Raw genomic sequence first — 15,498 nt, forward strand, 5'->3', positions numbered from 1 at the left:
TTTATTTCCAGGCTCCAGACTTGTCATCTCAATAAGTTGTCTGTTCGCTTTAAAGGGTTAAGGTGCAGCCCTGCAATTGCTTGCTCACACCGCTGTTGGTAGAAGGGCCTCTCCACTCCAGGGAGCTCTAGAGAGCCCCTCCAGAAGGTACTTTGCCTATTCTTCCGCGCTGGCCAGACATCTTAGAAGACATGGAAGTACCCACACTTCACCCCACCCCGTGTGGTAATATAATTATAAACAGGCTTAATTTGAGGCAGGTCTGTCTAGGTTGGTGATGCGTAAAATATGTCGTTTCCCAGCACACTGCATCCAGTACGCCCCTTGCTGCTATGGTTCTGGCTACTAGTCCTGCGCCTAGCAAACTGGAAAATATTCAGTGAGGAATTAAGCAAGGCCTTGTTTTGAAGGATATGAACATTACGTACATTCCTGCCGGCATGCGAGGCATTCATCCAGCGGTGTATTGACAAATGGCTGTATTTTATTATTATTATTATTATCACGACATGCATAAACACATAAAACTAACTGTTGCACAAAAAAGTTATTACAGTTAAGCACGATTGCACTGTGCTCTGGAAATGTGTAAAATCCTTTGGCTTTTTTCCAGAAACCTTTCACGGAGCCTCTAACTGGCCTCGCGCAGACATCCATAAAGGCTGCGTTAAAAAATGACCACCGCACTTATAATACGGCTGGGTCCAAAATGTTTAAACTGCAGCCTAAATGTCACGTAAATTGATCGTGCCAACAATTCACCACAAGTGTTCAAAACGGCCCGCACACAGCACTGCCAGCGGATGTATCGGCTGCCACGTGATACGTCGCCTGGTCACAGCTGGAGTGACGTGAGTTGGAATGATCTTGACAGACCACCTAGTCCCACCTAAATCGCAGAGTGCGTCCAACTATGCGTAAACAGTCCAACGTTACCATTTAAACTCCGCCGCCCTGCAATGTGTGCGTTTTTTATGCGTTTGTTAAATATGTGGGAACTACGTGGCAGGCACGCACAGCACGACCCATCGTTGTACCGCACTCATGCGATCTCACGTCCGCGCTCTCCGCCCTCACAAACCCGCACGGACGAGCCTGGTGAAGTATGGTCAAACAACCTCCAAGACCGACACGGCATGAGGAGGTCTTCATCCAGCAGTGGATTGACAAAGTGCTGCACATAGCTACATCTCTAGCGGGCGCAATGAGAAACCAGATTCTGCCGTGGTGTTGCAGCTCTCGCACTGGGCTCCAATCCAGAGGTCGCCAGTTCAATGTAGATCTCCCGGCGAGGCAGTTTAGACTTACGCCTCCCTCCCCCCCTCCCCGAGTGTGTCCAGCTAGCAGTATAAGTGGGTACAACGCAGTGAGTAAATCAGTAGGTCGCGTGTTTATTGGGGTCAATTATGTGCACCCCCGCCTCTCCCAAGACGTCTTTGGCAAGCTTTAAGGAGTTCGCCAAAACAGCCTCTGGAGGAGCTCTCAAGAGCTCTCTCCGGTGGAGGCGCTTCCGCCAGCGGTGGCGTGAGCGAGCAATTACACGGCTGCACCTTTGCACCTTCACCTTGCACCGAAATAAGAACCACCGCGACCTTGGTTGTTGTTCTTGGCAGGTACTTTCGCCGGACGATGGTTAATGTCCTGCCAGCAAGTACTGTATACACCGCAGGGACCGGGGTACGACTGAATGACCTCCTCCCCCCGGCTCTCTCCGCTGCAGTGTAACGCCGCTGCGTGCGGAGTTTGAATTCGCTCTGCGGTACTCGAGCGCTTAGAAGGAAAAAAGTGACACGAAGGGCAGAGGTTTCTTTCGAGCATGCCGCTCACCGCGAAACCCCCTTGGGCTTACAGTGCCGCGCCGTACACTCGTTTATGTGCCCCGGAACACTTTAACCTGTCCATCAACAGGTCTATGAATAGTGAGAGAGTGAAAAAAATACATTTTCACAGACGTGGCTTTGTAATTACAGTTTTTTTTGGGATGGTGGCGGGGGGGGGGGTTAATGCGAATCCTTCATCAGCGACTATTACACTGGGCCCTGTTTACTCTGTGAGCCTGAAGGAGGAGACCAGGCGGTCAACTGCAGAGCCAAATTCCTACAAACGTCAACTCTGTGGAAGCTTTGGTGGTTGGACGTTTCGATTATTGTGAGCGCAGTGTCGCGATTCATTCACGACCGAGTGACGGCAGATGAAGAGCCACTGCGTCACGTTCGCGAGAATGCCTTACAACCACGCGCGTTTGTCCTCGGAAGTATTTAATTAGCGATAATAACGTTGCGTTACTTTGAAAAAAATGTAAGCGCTGGTTTTATCGCCAGCTATTCGGGCAGCCCTTTCATCTAATAGATTTTTCTCTACGGTCAGTCGCTAAACACGACTTTACATTCAGTTCATATCAAATAATCTTTGCAACAGTTATCGCGTGCCCGTGTTAAGGGCTGATGGACAGAGCTGATGCATAGACGCTTTCCGACTCAGTCGAATAGCGCAGAGAATGGCACCGCTAAGAATACTCTTAGTTCTTTCGGTAAAGTCACGTAGGTAAAAAAATAAATTTAATTTCATTTCATTTTTTACCTACGTGACTTTACCGAAAGAACTAAGAGTATGAATCCTTGCAGTCACGAAAGCTTCAAATCTAGAACCGCTAAGAATGCTCGCCTCGCACTTGTGGCTGGGCGGTTGGAAACAACGACCGTGAGATTTCTCTCTCCGCATTTTACTGGAGCCTGTTGTTGCAGGTGAATTAACACTTTATTGTATTTATATTTTTTGGGCTAAGTCATTCATGTGTTCGAGCAAACTACTGTACTGTGTTATGCTCTGTCGGCGATCTTCGCCGGAGGTGCAGCTGCCTCGTTTCCAGCGTGGCCTCAGCAGTCGCTTGGAACGTGAGCAGCAGCGAACCGGTTGAACGCACAAGTGAACATTTAAGCGGACATCATCGGTGTGGCAGTCCTGTCACAGCAGTCAGTCGTCTCCTCATCACTCTTCTTTGGCTTCTTCCACGGTTACCCTTCTCACGAACTTCACTCCTTGGTTCTACAACAATGCCGAGGGCATGGTCAACCAGCCTCACTGATTTGTCTCACCCGCACTGTGTTCGACTACCATACTGCACGGCACAACAACACAAGAGACACAGATTCCCCGTATAGCCTTTAGCAGACTGTTGGGGCAAGTGCTGTTAGCGAGCTTCTATGAAGACCGCAACGGCCAGCATCACACCCGACCGCCTTTGTCTCACCAACAACACACACCACATCGCCACAGCGCTTGCGCCAGGCTAGATGCACTGACTCGTCCTCTGGCTCACCGCACTCCCTGCCAGAGCGCTCCTCTGTGTGCGTCTTTCCTCGCACCGCTCCACTTTAGAGTCTCCTCCCCCATCGTCTCTTCTCCCCAAGTTCTCACAACCTCGCTCTACTTAGGAAACTCTACATACCTACCGCACCTTCAGTCAGTGCCGATGGTTGCTGACCAACTTTGGCGTTCTGGCCTTCTCGGCCTGTGCTCGGCAAACCGTGGTGCTATAGACACACAAGGGGAGCAGGGGCCACCCGGGAGAGCCGCCTCTCGTGGGCGGGGGAGACGAGGAGCGTGGAACGACGCTTCGGATTCTGCCACTGCTTCATCATCCCCCACAGCTCGCAGTGACAGCACGGGGGGAGGGCCCACAGGGACTAGAGATGGATGGGCGTTGTCTATGACCTGGTGAGAAGACGTGGACAACAAATGTCTTTCTTGAGTGGTGACGTGAAAGAGATTTGTTCATTGATTGTAAAAATATATATTATTCGAATATAGAGGAGGCGGGAGTGGTGGCGCAGTGCTTAGCACACTGCGCTTGGAACTCGGTTTCTCTGCACTCGATTCCTGGTCAGGGAAAAACATCGGTGCCGAGCGATACCTGGCCCTGCCCCCCATTTACCAACAGTCACTGGTCATTGTGGTGAAGTATGGCTATACATCCCCCCATGGCTGAAATAGCGTGGCTAGGCTATCATCCACCAGTGAATTGACAAAGGGCACGTCAACTATTATTATAACTGGAATATAACAAAAGCATATGACAGCAAATTATAGCACTGGTTATGGGGTTCCAAAATGATGCTTGGCACTTCAGTAGCTATGTTCATATCATCGCCATATCGTGCGTGTGGCTATTGCTTAGCAAACACAGAGGGCGCTGCAATTGAAGTTCTTGGGTCAGGGTGTCGCCAAAGCGTGTGTGTTTTTTGTGCCACGTGGTCTACGTGCAATGACTGGACCTACAGAATGAAAGGCAGGGTGTGGATTTTCTTTTACGTGAATTTTCAAAAATGTCAGCATTGCTGCATGTGCTGTAACAGAACTATACTGTTCACAGACCCTGCGGCATTGCGCATAGAGACGCCTGTTTCACGAGTTACCTTTGTCACGCGTGTCCTGGGGCACGGGCTTGAATAATGCCACATTGGAAATGACACGAACCCTACTTCAATCGCACACACTATCCCCCAAAACCCCGATCGGCTCACACGAGAGTTCTCCCATCCCTTTGATATTTTTAACACAAATGAGCAGAGCTCACATTCACGGGTACGGCGTAGATAGTTACAGCCCCCGGGCCGTTTGCGCTCCTTGTCGACAACGTCCCAAACGCTGAATTTCAACTCTTGCCGGTCGTCGTCTTTTCGTACAACGCGTCGCGGATGTAAGCGACGTCTTCTTGGAACAGAAACAAATGTTATGAATCGACGTTCGGGTTCTTTAGCCATTCGCCCGGCGTTGGGTGTGGGCTGATGAATTGCCTCCGGCGCCGGCGTTCGACGGCGTAGATGGGCAGCGGTTAACTTCACGCTTCGTCGTTTGCGCCGCTGCACGATCGCAGGGGGAACTTTCGTGAGAGGCTGCCAACTACAGTGGACGAAGGTGGTAACCTTCACTCTGTCTGCCACATTAAGTTCCCTGCGCAACCGATACCGATGCCAAGGTGGAGCAAACTGTGGTCATTGGCAGCCCCTCAGGCGGAACAGCAACCAAGCTCAAATGGCAAAAGGTCAAACTGATTTTCTACTCGAATGGGCATTGAGGCGGTGCTCATCTCTTCTCTGTAACACTGAGCCGGTGGAAATTCCACGTGCATATGGCGGGGGCGAGTATATCTATTGGAGGACCACTGTTAACTTCCCCATAAACTGGTACTCATTTTATCGACCCTGGTTGGATGGTGGGCTTTGTCATCCGCTCACGTTGAGCCACCTGACCGAATGATATCCGTTGCAAGTGAAAATATTTTTCCTGAAACAAAACAACTGACAATAATGCCGCGCTGGAAAATTGTATTATTTTTTGAGCAGATAATGAAAGATAGCGGTACAAAGAATCATTTTAGTAACAAAATATCGATGAGATTGATACTTAAAAATAAACTAATATTGCTTATGTAGGGCAGGGAAGTGGTCCAGCCACATCCTGTCCCCCGATCGTAAAGTGAAGCCTTTTACTGAACATTTAAATTATTAGATTATTTCAGAAGAGAAACAAAATAAATAAGTACATTCATACTTGCATAGCTCGATAAGAAATCATTTCCGAAAGCATGTTTTTTACAATGTTGAACAAAATTCCTGTGCAATAGTCTAGCAATTTTACTCTTAAAGTGAATGATGAAACCTGTAGAATGGTATCCGTACAATGTGTGGATACACATTATACATGTTTTATGAACACAATGTCAAGATCCCTGCAATATTCAGTTTTACATATGTATATACGGAGAGTATTCTGTTATTCTGCGTATAATCACCAGGAATGTGCTCAATCTATCAGGTACTAAGCAATGTTGATCCGAGAGGGTGCTGTGATGGGTGACCACGATGCACAAACGGGTTGCTATCGGCTGCTGTGGGGCTAGGCGGTAGGTAGCTTGCAAGTACGTACAGCAAAGTTAATTATTGTGCTGTACTTGCATGCTTCCCACATCTGCGCTTTTCCACCTTCACGAAGCCACGCTGTCCAGCGTGGTGAAGTATGGTCAAATAACCCCCACCCCCCCCCCCCCCTCGCGCGAGCCGTACAGGAGGGTCCCTCATCCAGCAGTGGACGGAGCAGAAGGGTCGTGCGCGCGTGCACACTACGAGCCGTCCAAAGCTCCCGTTCACAGCGAGGGCGTTTGGAGCTCGCGTCAGATAGAGCTCCCGCAAATCTCCTTAAAGCCCCGCGGATACATTGTTGAGCATAACTTGTGTATGAAAAAATACATTCCAATTTTGCTTCGGTGGTAACCTTCACAGGCGAACCGAGCCTCTCCCGCAGCGGAAATGTTCTGCAGCAGCCATAATTCTTATTTAGCAGCTGCAGCTGTTACCGCAGCACGGCCACACCGTAACAACAGCAGCAGCAGCAGCAGCGAGCGGTGGCCGTGAAGGTCGACTCAACTCTCTGCTAGCTTGTTTGGGTAACAACTTCTGTGTCCAGCGGTCATTCTTTAGCTGTCGCTCTTCATCCCGGAAAAGTTGAGATGATCCCGCATGCTCTCCAGCAGCCCGTAGCTGACTCTGTTCGCGGACAGAGCCTCGACGCACGTAGAGCTGGGTTGCCTGGAACGTCAGACGTGTACTTAGTCGCCGTCTGCGTCGACATTCAGATCATCGCGTCATCATTATCTACACTCGACACCACCGTCATCATCTACAATGAGTTACTCATGAAGATCAACAATCAGTTCATCAACACCACCGTCTGAAATCCATATAACGTCATTATCATCATTATCTATAATCTGTTTTACGTCACCTCCAATCAGTCCAGCGACATTAAGACAACGATCATTATCATCATCATCTTCATCATCTATAATCAGTGTGGCTGTGCGGGCATGACCTCACGTGGAGGAGGAATCGTTTTAAATGACACGCGGAATTTAACACGAAACAGAAAGGCGCACATTCATGCCACTTGGCAGAGCTCGCGACTTATTCAATTAGCGGAATAATCCTGGCGTGGTGAGGGGGGGGAGCAGCGAGCGGCCAATGAAGTGACCTCGCATGCCTCGCGACGACGATGATGATGACGACGACGATGATGATGACGACGATGATGATGATGACGACGATGATGATGATGACGACGATGATGATGCGTGCGCTGCGTGGCTCCTGTTACATTAGCGTCGTAATAACGCAGAGAGAGTGAGCGAGCGAATCGAGCGGTGCACGCCAGGGGCCATCCTCCCCAGGCGTCGAGCCAGGGCACGTGGGCGGACGGAAGCAATGTGCGCGAACCTGTGGAGGCTTTGCCAGTAGCGGACCGAGTCCCTGAGGGGCTCAGCTTTAGGCGGGGGTGGCGGCGCGACGTTCATCCTGCGCAATTCTCCGGGGAGCCGGGAGAAGCAGGGCTCCCTCAGCCGCTTGCAGACGTCGTCGTCTTGCTCTGTGGGGTGGAGCGGTGGGATGCGTCGTTAACGAGGTTAAGGTGCAGCGCCTGCAATCTCTCGCTCACGCCATCGGTGGCGTGAGGACCTCCACTGGAGGGAGCTCTCGACAGCCTCAAGAGAGGGTGTTTGGCCTACTCTTCCATGCTGGTCGGGCATCATGGAATGGGTGGGAGTACCCACGCTTTGCCCCACCACACGTGACCTGCTGATCGACCAACTGTGCCCCGCCACGTTTCTGTTGCTCTGGGGGGATTTAAGAAACTTGCCCCTTTGTGTCAACTGCTGCACCGGGAGATGGATTCGAACCTGTGACCTCTAGTTTGCAAGAACCAGTACGCACATCATTACACCACTGTGGCAGCAGATCCCCATCCTTTTAATCATAACACTGCCGATGAAGGCCTCTCCATGCTGTCTGTCAGTCACGGGGCTTGTTTGAGCATACTTCACCATGCTGGTCCATGCAGCAAAATCCATTGCTTTGGCTTCTCCGCTCACGCCTTAGCGAACGCATCCTGACCACCGCGGTGAAACAGTGGATTTCCCATAGCTGATGATGATGATGATGACGACGTCGCTGTAGAGGTGTTCTCTAGAACTCTCTCAAGCGGATGACCTTCGCCTGCAGATAGGGTGATGATATTAGCACAAGTTCCAGAGCGAGATAGATTGTGGCATCGCAGGACCGTGAGAGATGGTGATGCCTTGGCGAGACATTCATCTAGCATCAGATTGATCATCGCCGCTTCTGCTGATGATGATGTTGATGTCACGCGGTGATGGTGACGATGCCGACGAAGGCACCACCGTACCCATATAATGGTCGACCAGTTCGTCCAGGGACTCGAACTGTGCTCGCTGGCTGATGTAGCACATGCCGTTGGGCTGTGTGTGGATCCGGTAGTGCTTGATGACGTCCGGCGCGCCGGAGGGTCGTTGGCGACGCACGGACAGCGCGTACATATCTGCGGCACGGCACGCGGAACTCACATCTCTGCGCGTTGAACATTCACCGTATTGTTTAACGTTGGGCGCTCCCTAGAGTAAGATGCGCCCTGAACTTTGGGGTCATTTTGAAAAACACGTGTTTTTAACAAGAGTGTACTTTGTACTGGTCACACAATACCCTTGTGCACCAGGGCGGCTTTAGGAGATGTCTACTTCTGTGCGTATGGGTTTGAGTACGAATATTTTTTATCAAGTAAAATCAAAGTCGGTAGCTGGTGTCGGTGTTCATCCGAGCATTGAGCGGTACTCATCTCAATTAGTGGCTCTGAGCCAGTGGAGGAAATTCCACATTCCTATGGCAGGGGCCAGACTACACTGTATAAATTGTAAGCCGGACAAAAAAAAATCTACAACAACGTGATAAGGCGGAGTCGTGGCACGCTGTCTTTATAAACAACAACCACATCGTGGAAAATTGTTTTGGTTCCCCCCATGGAATATTCAAGTAGATGTGGCATGGCTTTGGTTTTAATGTCAAAGGGAAAGTCAATTAAAGGTCAAAATCAGCGCGTGTCTTTTTCATGGTGAAGCAAACTCTGCTCACTGATTTCCGTCGAGTGGTTGTTTTTTTAGCAAAATATTTAACAAACAGGATTAATTTTATTTAATACAGTGTTAATCGCATTAATTCAATGCATACATCTGAATTCGTAAACCTAGAATTGACCGAGATATTGTGTCTGAACAACTAAGGAATTGAGGTTGAGAAAATCAGTAAAATTAGGTTTTGTCCACTATGTTATAAAATAAAATATGAAGAAATACATTCCAACCATTTTCAATCCACTGCTAGATGAGGTTTCCCCATGCCTTGTTGGTAGTTTTTTTTACCATATTGCCCATGCTGGTCAGTGTGGGCCGGTGACAGGCGGTAAATAAAACAGAGTTTAGTGTGCAGTGTTAGTTCACGGATATCTCGCCATCGATGTTTGCTGTAGCCGTGAATCTAATGTGGGTTGTCGTGTTCATCGCGCCGCGCGCTGACCACTGCACCGCCGCTCCACCCCTTCGACGTTGGCTGTTGACTGATTGATTCACAGCAGGTAAGGTACACTGATTAACAACGTGCTTCTTTGGGCACATTGGTATGTGCTGTTGAATCAGTGTAGGTTACTTGCCGTGGCACGCATCAAAAAGTGGACATTGAGAAAGAAAATGCAACCAAAGGTGAGCAGCAAAGTTTGAAATCAGTGCAGGCGCTATGGGCGCCAGGTGGATGACCGCATCGCTGGATCGCGAGAGGCGGCGACGGCTTGGCGAGGCCTTCATCCAGCAGTGGATTGATCATGGCTAATCGTGATGCTGGCGAGTATGACTGGAGCAACATAGCCGGTAAAGGGGAATACGAGGAGTTAAACCGTTCCCATCATTGTTGCCCTGGAGCTGGGAAAGGAAGACGTGTCACCGATCTCCGAGCACCGCTGGTCACGGTGGTGAGATGTTAACTCCTCGCCTGGTATACAGAAAGTCGTGGGTTCGATCCTGACCCTGACACCTGTATATTTAGAGTTTGCGTTTTCTCCCCTTTGCCACGTGGATTTTTCTAGCTCAGTGGGCCTTACCTGGTAATCAAATAAAAATAGTTTAAAGTTTAGTTTCACCCTGACGTGGGCGTTTGCAAGGGCCCTCTCCCCCGGGCACTCAAGTGCGGGGACTCACTGCGGTTGCTGGTGCTGGTTCTCACGAGGAAGGAGCCTCCGTGGTTGCCATCCATCAACAGGATCCTCTCGGCGTCCTCCCGCATCAAGCCTTCGAAGAGCCACCTGAGTGCAGAATGAAAGTGCCAACGCAGTGCGGGAGGGGGCAGTGCGCCCTTCACGCAGAGAAGAGGTTTGCCACCCTTACGTTGCCGGCACTCTCTTCGCCTGAGCTCACTTCATATCTCGGCGACACCAATAGCTCAGCCCACTCGTGACGAAACTTCCCACTGTGGCTGTTTCTGTGTAAATCTTCTCCGCTCCTGCGAGGGTGATTGCCAATCCAGAAAATATTCGAGCCTATGCCCCCCCCCCTTGTTTTCTATAATTGTGCATAAATAACCTTAAACATGACACAACGTTTACATTGTTGTGATGATTTTGAGTATTTGACTGTGAGGTTTGACTACCATGTAGAACTGCCCAGGCGCATGTTTACCGATGTGCTGGGGCTGTTATACAAAAATGCAGCTGTTGCTATGTTACAACCCAAAAAAAATCGAACGGCTTTCCACCACTTACGGAATTATTTTACTTATTCTGAATGCATCACCTTTATAAAGGTAATATATACGTTTGTTGTGTGTTTTTGTCCGTCGCTTAGCAGCGGAGCAAGCGACTCACAATAAAAAGGTTGTGAGTTCAAATCCTGGTTGGGAGATGGCTCAGCCCATCACTCTTCTGGAGTCAGAAATCGAATCTTTATTTCGACTGAAGGAATCCGATAAGCGATAAAGCTCTTTCTCACAGGCGTCATAGCGATACAATGAGTACCACTTTGTGGGGAAGTCAACGGTTATTGTCGTATGGATAGACTCGGACTTGACATAAGAATGTGGAATTTCTACCACCAGCTCAGGGCTGTAAACAGCTTGTGAGCCCAACCTTCTCCGTGCTGATAGACACAAGAAGTCACTTTGAATGTTTGTGTCTGTAGCCTCCGAAAAAAAAAATTGTGTCATAATAACTAGAATAAAGAGATTTGTCTTTTGGGGACGCATCACTGTCTTAAAGCCTGGGAGAGCCTCAAAGGAGGGTGGTCAGATTCAATTTCAGTAAATATTTTTTATATATATCGTAGGAGACCACCCGTGAAACCGCACTGCTCTGAGTATCAGGTGACATGTCCACGAATTAAACCCATAGACACGGCGACAGAGGGGGTGACGAAAACAGAAACACGTTTAGAGAGCTGGCATTCAGACTGTGGACTCACACTTCATGTACATGCTAGCAACGTGCTTGTATTGCATGTAGTCTGCGTGGCACTGTAAATTTAAGGGAACATCTAGATATTTGTATAGCCTTCGAAACACTGTTTTATACTTCCTTGTCTGGGATGAGTCAGAGAAAAACTACGTGAGGTTGTCTAATTGGTGGAATTGCCCAGAAGAATGTTTTAGAGAAATGCGTGGGCTCGTTCTAATTGGAAATAAGAAATACCATTGTTCTTGGCAATTGCAACTTCTTGTGTTTAGCAGGGGAATGTAAAAATACGAAGGAGAGCTAACGTCATGTTTAGTCTGCATACTTGCTTGTGTGGGGGAAGCTGCAGCGTGCTGTGCTGTGAAGCCAGCTACCTCGCGTTGATTCCTCACCACGGCTAAACAGGTGATATGTCCGCACCCCTCCGCTCCCTCACCAAGCTGTCTTGACCAGGATGGTGACGTCTAGTCAAACAACCTCCATGACCAACATGGGTAGGCTGACATCTAGCAGTGGCTCGACAAGCGGCTGTAATTCGTGTAATTGTTGTTTGAAGTGTCTTGTTCGGTGGCAGGCCACCGGTGTGGCGTGCGGGTGGGTGTGCGCTGCTGTTGTATCTCACTCGTACGTGCGCCCGCTAGCCCGTACCTGTCTTTCACTTTCACCGTGTGGCTGGCAGGGATAAAGGCCTCTCTGTTGTTGCAGAAGGACATGACTTTCCACCAGTCTCCATCCCTTTGGATAAAAGCACACGCCATTATAAAATAGAGTATATATAATTTAAAGTATTGTTGTTTTATATGTTTGATTTGTGTACGTTATACGTTCCACTGCTGGTTGAAGGCCTCCCTCCTTACGTCGTTGTAAGTCATAGGGGCTCTGTGGCCATACTTCACCATGCTAGTCAGTGCGGGTTTGTGAAAAGGAGACCCAGGACGGGTTAAGATATCACTCATGGTTAGTCTTGGTCAGGAATCGAACTCAGGCGACCAGGTCCGTAATGTCGTGCGCTAACCACTGCGCCAGCACTCCAACCACATTATTTCAAATTGTTGTGGTTATTTTCACCAAGTGAATTCCCGCTTGCATTTTTACAACCTTTACTCTTGTGCACTAACGAACATCAGTGTTTGACTTACACGCCTGTTATCTTGACTTTCTCGCCGACTGCGAATAGCGGTTGCCATTCTGGAAAGTCTTTAATAATCACAGCCATGCCGAGGTCTGTAAGAGAGTAAAGTTGTCCGTCACTGGCGCGCCCAGCATGGCACACGGCCCAGTGGAGCCCCCCAGTCTCCACCACGGCAGCTTTACAACTCCACGCCCACAGTTCAACGGAAGGTTTGTTTCCCATAAACGAACTCCGCTTAACTTTAAATGGCATTTTTTAAACAGATGGATTTATTGAGTAGTATTATTGTCCGTAATCAGTCGGTTTAAAACCTAAACTAAAATTTATAAATCACCACCAGTGACTGAAACGGGGAAACGCTTTTAAGCGATTCAAGGGATAAAATCACCACCCATTATCCATGCAGCACATCGCATCGCCACGGGTTCCAATTGATCCATCCGCCACATCGTTAACACGCGACGCTTACTGACATAATTTGTGTCAATGCTCGCGTTGTGAGAAATGTTGCCCCGCGTTTGTGTCATCGGCAACACCACGCGACAAACACTCTGCCCTAGCACAAAGTGCGCGCAGACACGGTCTTGGGAACGAGATTGTCCCTCGTGACTTTCCACGCAGAACAAAAACTCAACGTGTCCCTCAATGTCACTGTCTCAACGAGGAAACGCGGTACAATAGGAAACATTGCAGGCAATGGCCCTGTTTTGTATCAGAGAAATTAGCCACCTTCTTTGGTTCTTTCGGTAAAGTCACGTGGATAGAAACCACGACGTTTCGATCGCAGAACAAGCGTCACCTATTCTGTCACTTTTCCTCTTCACTGCGTCGTTACCGACGGAGGCGCTGAGCGCTTTATTGTTTGCGCTTGTGCACCACCAAAACACACCGCATGTACGTTTGGCTTGTTCCATGGCCCCTCGGTGCGCCGGCTACTCGAGGCCACAACCTGGCAGCCCGGAGTCGGTGGCGCGTCCCTCTCGGCACGGCGGGGCCCCGTGCCGCGCCGGCCGTGGCGTTGATTGCTAGTTACCGGGAGCGGGTGCGGCGTGCTGGGTCGCTTGGAATGCGGAGAGCAGGCGCTGCTTGGCCGCGCTGAACGTGACTCCCATGGCGGCGAGCGATTCTCATCGCTCCGCGTCAATTCCTGCACACCGCACGCGCCGGAAACGCACGGGCCATGAGGTTCAGGTTCAGGCGGCGGCTGAAAAAATATCCTTTTACCTTTTCGCCGGTAATTTCCTGCAAGGTGCCGTGACGTTTGCTAGCGGCGTCCGACTCGCAGAGTGCAAAGGGTGTGATGGTGCAGCATGACCCTTCGGTGGATTTTTAGCGCCGTGCGTTTTTGTGTTGGTTTATACAGCCGCTAGAGGAAGACATTTGGCCAGCGTTGTCCCGAGGATAAAGCAAAGAGGAACGAAGCCGAAGTCATGCAATAAGAGGCACACAAAGACCGTACTCACAAACTAAATGATTGGGCGGGAAGTGATAGCGCTATCTATAAAACGTGCATTTGCTTGCGCTATGAGTGCGAGCATATTGTGCAAGATAAGCGAGTGACAATCAGGCTTCTTTTACTCTTAACAGCCGAGACACAGGGAACAAGAACATCTACATCTGTGCATCTGCACAAGCCTCGCGATCGATGCACTGCGAGCCCTCTGGTGTGTTTCCCGGGTGTTACCACGTGTCGTTCGCCATGGCGCCCGACGTTTCGCGCCACGTTCTGAAGAAGCTCTCGGCAGGTGCAGAGACACTTTTTGGACATTGTGCCGAACAAAGAGCGGTACAAACCAGGAAATAGGTCGGAGGGCTAAAACGCAGCGCAGCCGTGAAGACCCGAACGCGGTGGCGATACGCTGCAAACCCACGCACAAAGACTCCGATTCGTTTAGTATTCGTAACCAGTGGCACGTAACACGCTGCGCAGGCAAACGGGACCCGCGCACCAAGATCTGTATTTGGGTGTGGAGGACACGGGGGCTCCTTTGCGTATAGGAAACACGCAACGACTTGTTGTGCTCTGCTCGCATTTCGCGGCGCTGTGTGCCGCAGACACAAATAGTGCACTAAGCCCTGCGAGCGAGTCCTGGTTCTGTGCCAGGCATACAATAGTCATTACTCGCGTCTGCTGCCTGCTCCAGATAATGCGGCGCAGCTGCGTTTCTTCTGAGATCAAATAGCCCAGCGTTGATTGCCCGCGTGCCTTGCAAGATCATTGTCGTCCACCTCCCCAGAGGTGACTTGCAGCACCGCGCGTTTTCGTGCCCCACAGGCATTGCCAATGGCAGCCACGTGAAGTGGCATCCGGTCGATTTGATCACCCGGCGTGGCACTTGAAACAACGGAGCGAGTTTATGAATGATTTCTGCCTCTGTCACTACCCCCCTCCACCCCCCCCCCCGAAGTACAAATTGGTAGACTGCAGTTAGTCGATCTGCAGATTGCATTTGGTTTGGTGGGGTAAAGCGTGGGTACTCGCACCTTTGCTTAGGTGGCTGGGCCAACATGGCAGAGTAAAATCAAATCGCCCTCTTTCGAGGGGTTCTCTCCTGCTCCCCTTCCCCAAAGCAGTGGCAAGATACATTAATAGCAGCGCTGTACCTTTACCTTGGAAAAAAATATTCCTGATTATAAATTTAACAGTTGAATTCAACGAAGGATACGGTGATCCACAAATAGCACGGCAAGTTTGAAATGCTCAGCACACAGTAAGCACGCTGTTTAAGTGAGTCATCAACAGTACTTACCTTCTCCAGCTGTGGTGGTATGAGTGAGTTAAGCCGGGCATTGTGAAATTGTGGAAAGATCATTAAGTCATGGAAAACGTAGTTTATAATTGTACCGTGTGAAAGTCACGTTTGGCCTTATGATTAATTATATTTCGTTTTACATATCCATTGAAAAGTGTGAACGGAGACAATGACTATTCTCTGTGGTCAAATATAATGTGGACCCACTTGTAATACATACGCCCCAAATTAAGTTGGTAATAAAAACATTGAAAAATAACACCACAATAATTGAAAATA

General features: G+C 49.6%; 2 protein-coding genes across 3 annotated transcripts in view; one reads left to right on the forward strand and one right to left on the reverse strand.

Annotated features, from left to right (window-relative positions):
• Window positions 1-15,498, forward strand: part of TG (thyroglobulin) — a 111,000-nt gene that overhangs the window by 80,474 nt on the left and 15,028 nt on the right. The window lies entirely within an intron of this gene.
• On the reverse strand, window positions 6,301-13,726 carry LOC144946542 (src-like-adapter 2). Of its 2 annotated transcripts, XM_078875540.1 has the most exons (8): window positions 13,691-13,726; window positions 13,500-13,613; window positions 12,474-12,558; window positions 11,983-12,069; window positions 10,091-10,194; window positions 8,236-8,388; window positions 7,272-7,419; window positions 6,301-6,587 (listed from the first exon to the last, which is right to left on the reverse strand). In XM_078875540.1, exons 2-8 carry the CDS (start codon window positions 13,576-13,578, stop codon window positions 6,476-6,478), a joined length of 768 nt encoding a protein of 255 aa, XP_078731666.1. In that variant the 5' UTR covers window positions 13,579-13,613; window positions 13,691-13,726; the 3' UTR covers window positions 6,301-6,475. The 2 variants fall into 2 exon arrangements, with proteins under 2 accessions (XP_078731666.1, XP_078731655.1); XM_078875529.1 differs by lacking the exon at window positions 13,691-13,726 and having other exon boundaries at window positions 13,500-13,656.

Source organism: Lampetra fluviatilis, chromosome 2 (genome assembly GCF_964198595.1).
Source record: "Lampetra fluviatilis chromosome 2, kcLamFluv1.1, whole genome shotgun sequence".
NCBI classification, from domain to species: domain Eukaryota; kingdom Metazoa; phylum Chordata; class Hyperoartia; order Petromyzontiformes; family Petromyzontidae; genus Lampetra; species Lampetra fluviatilis.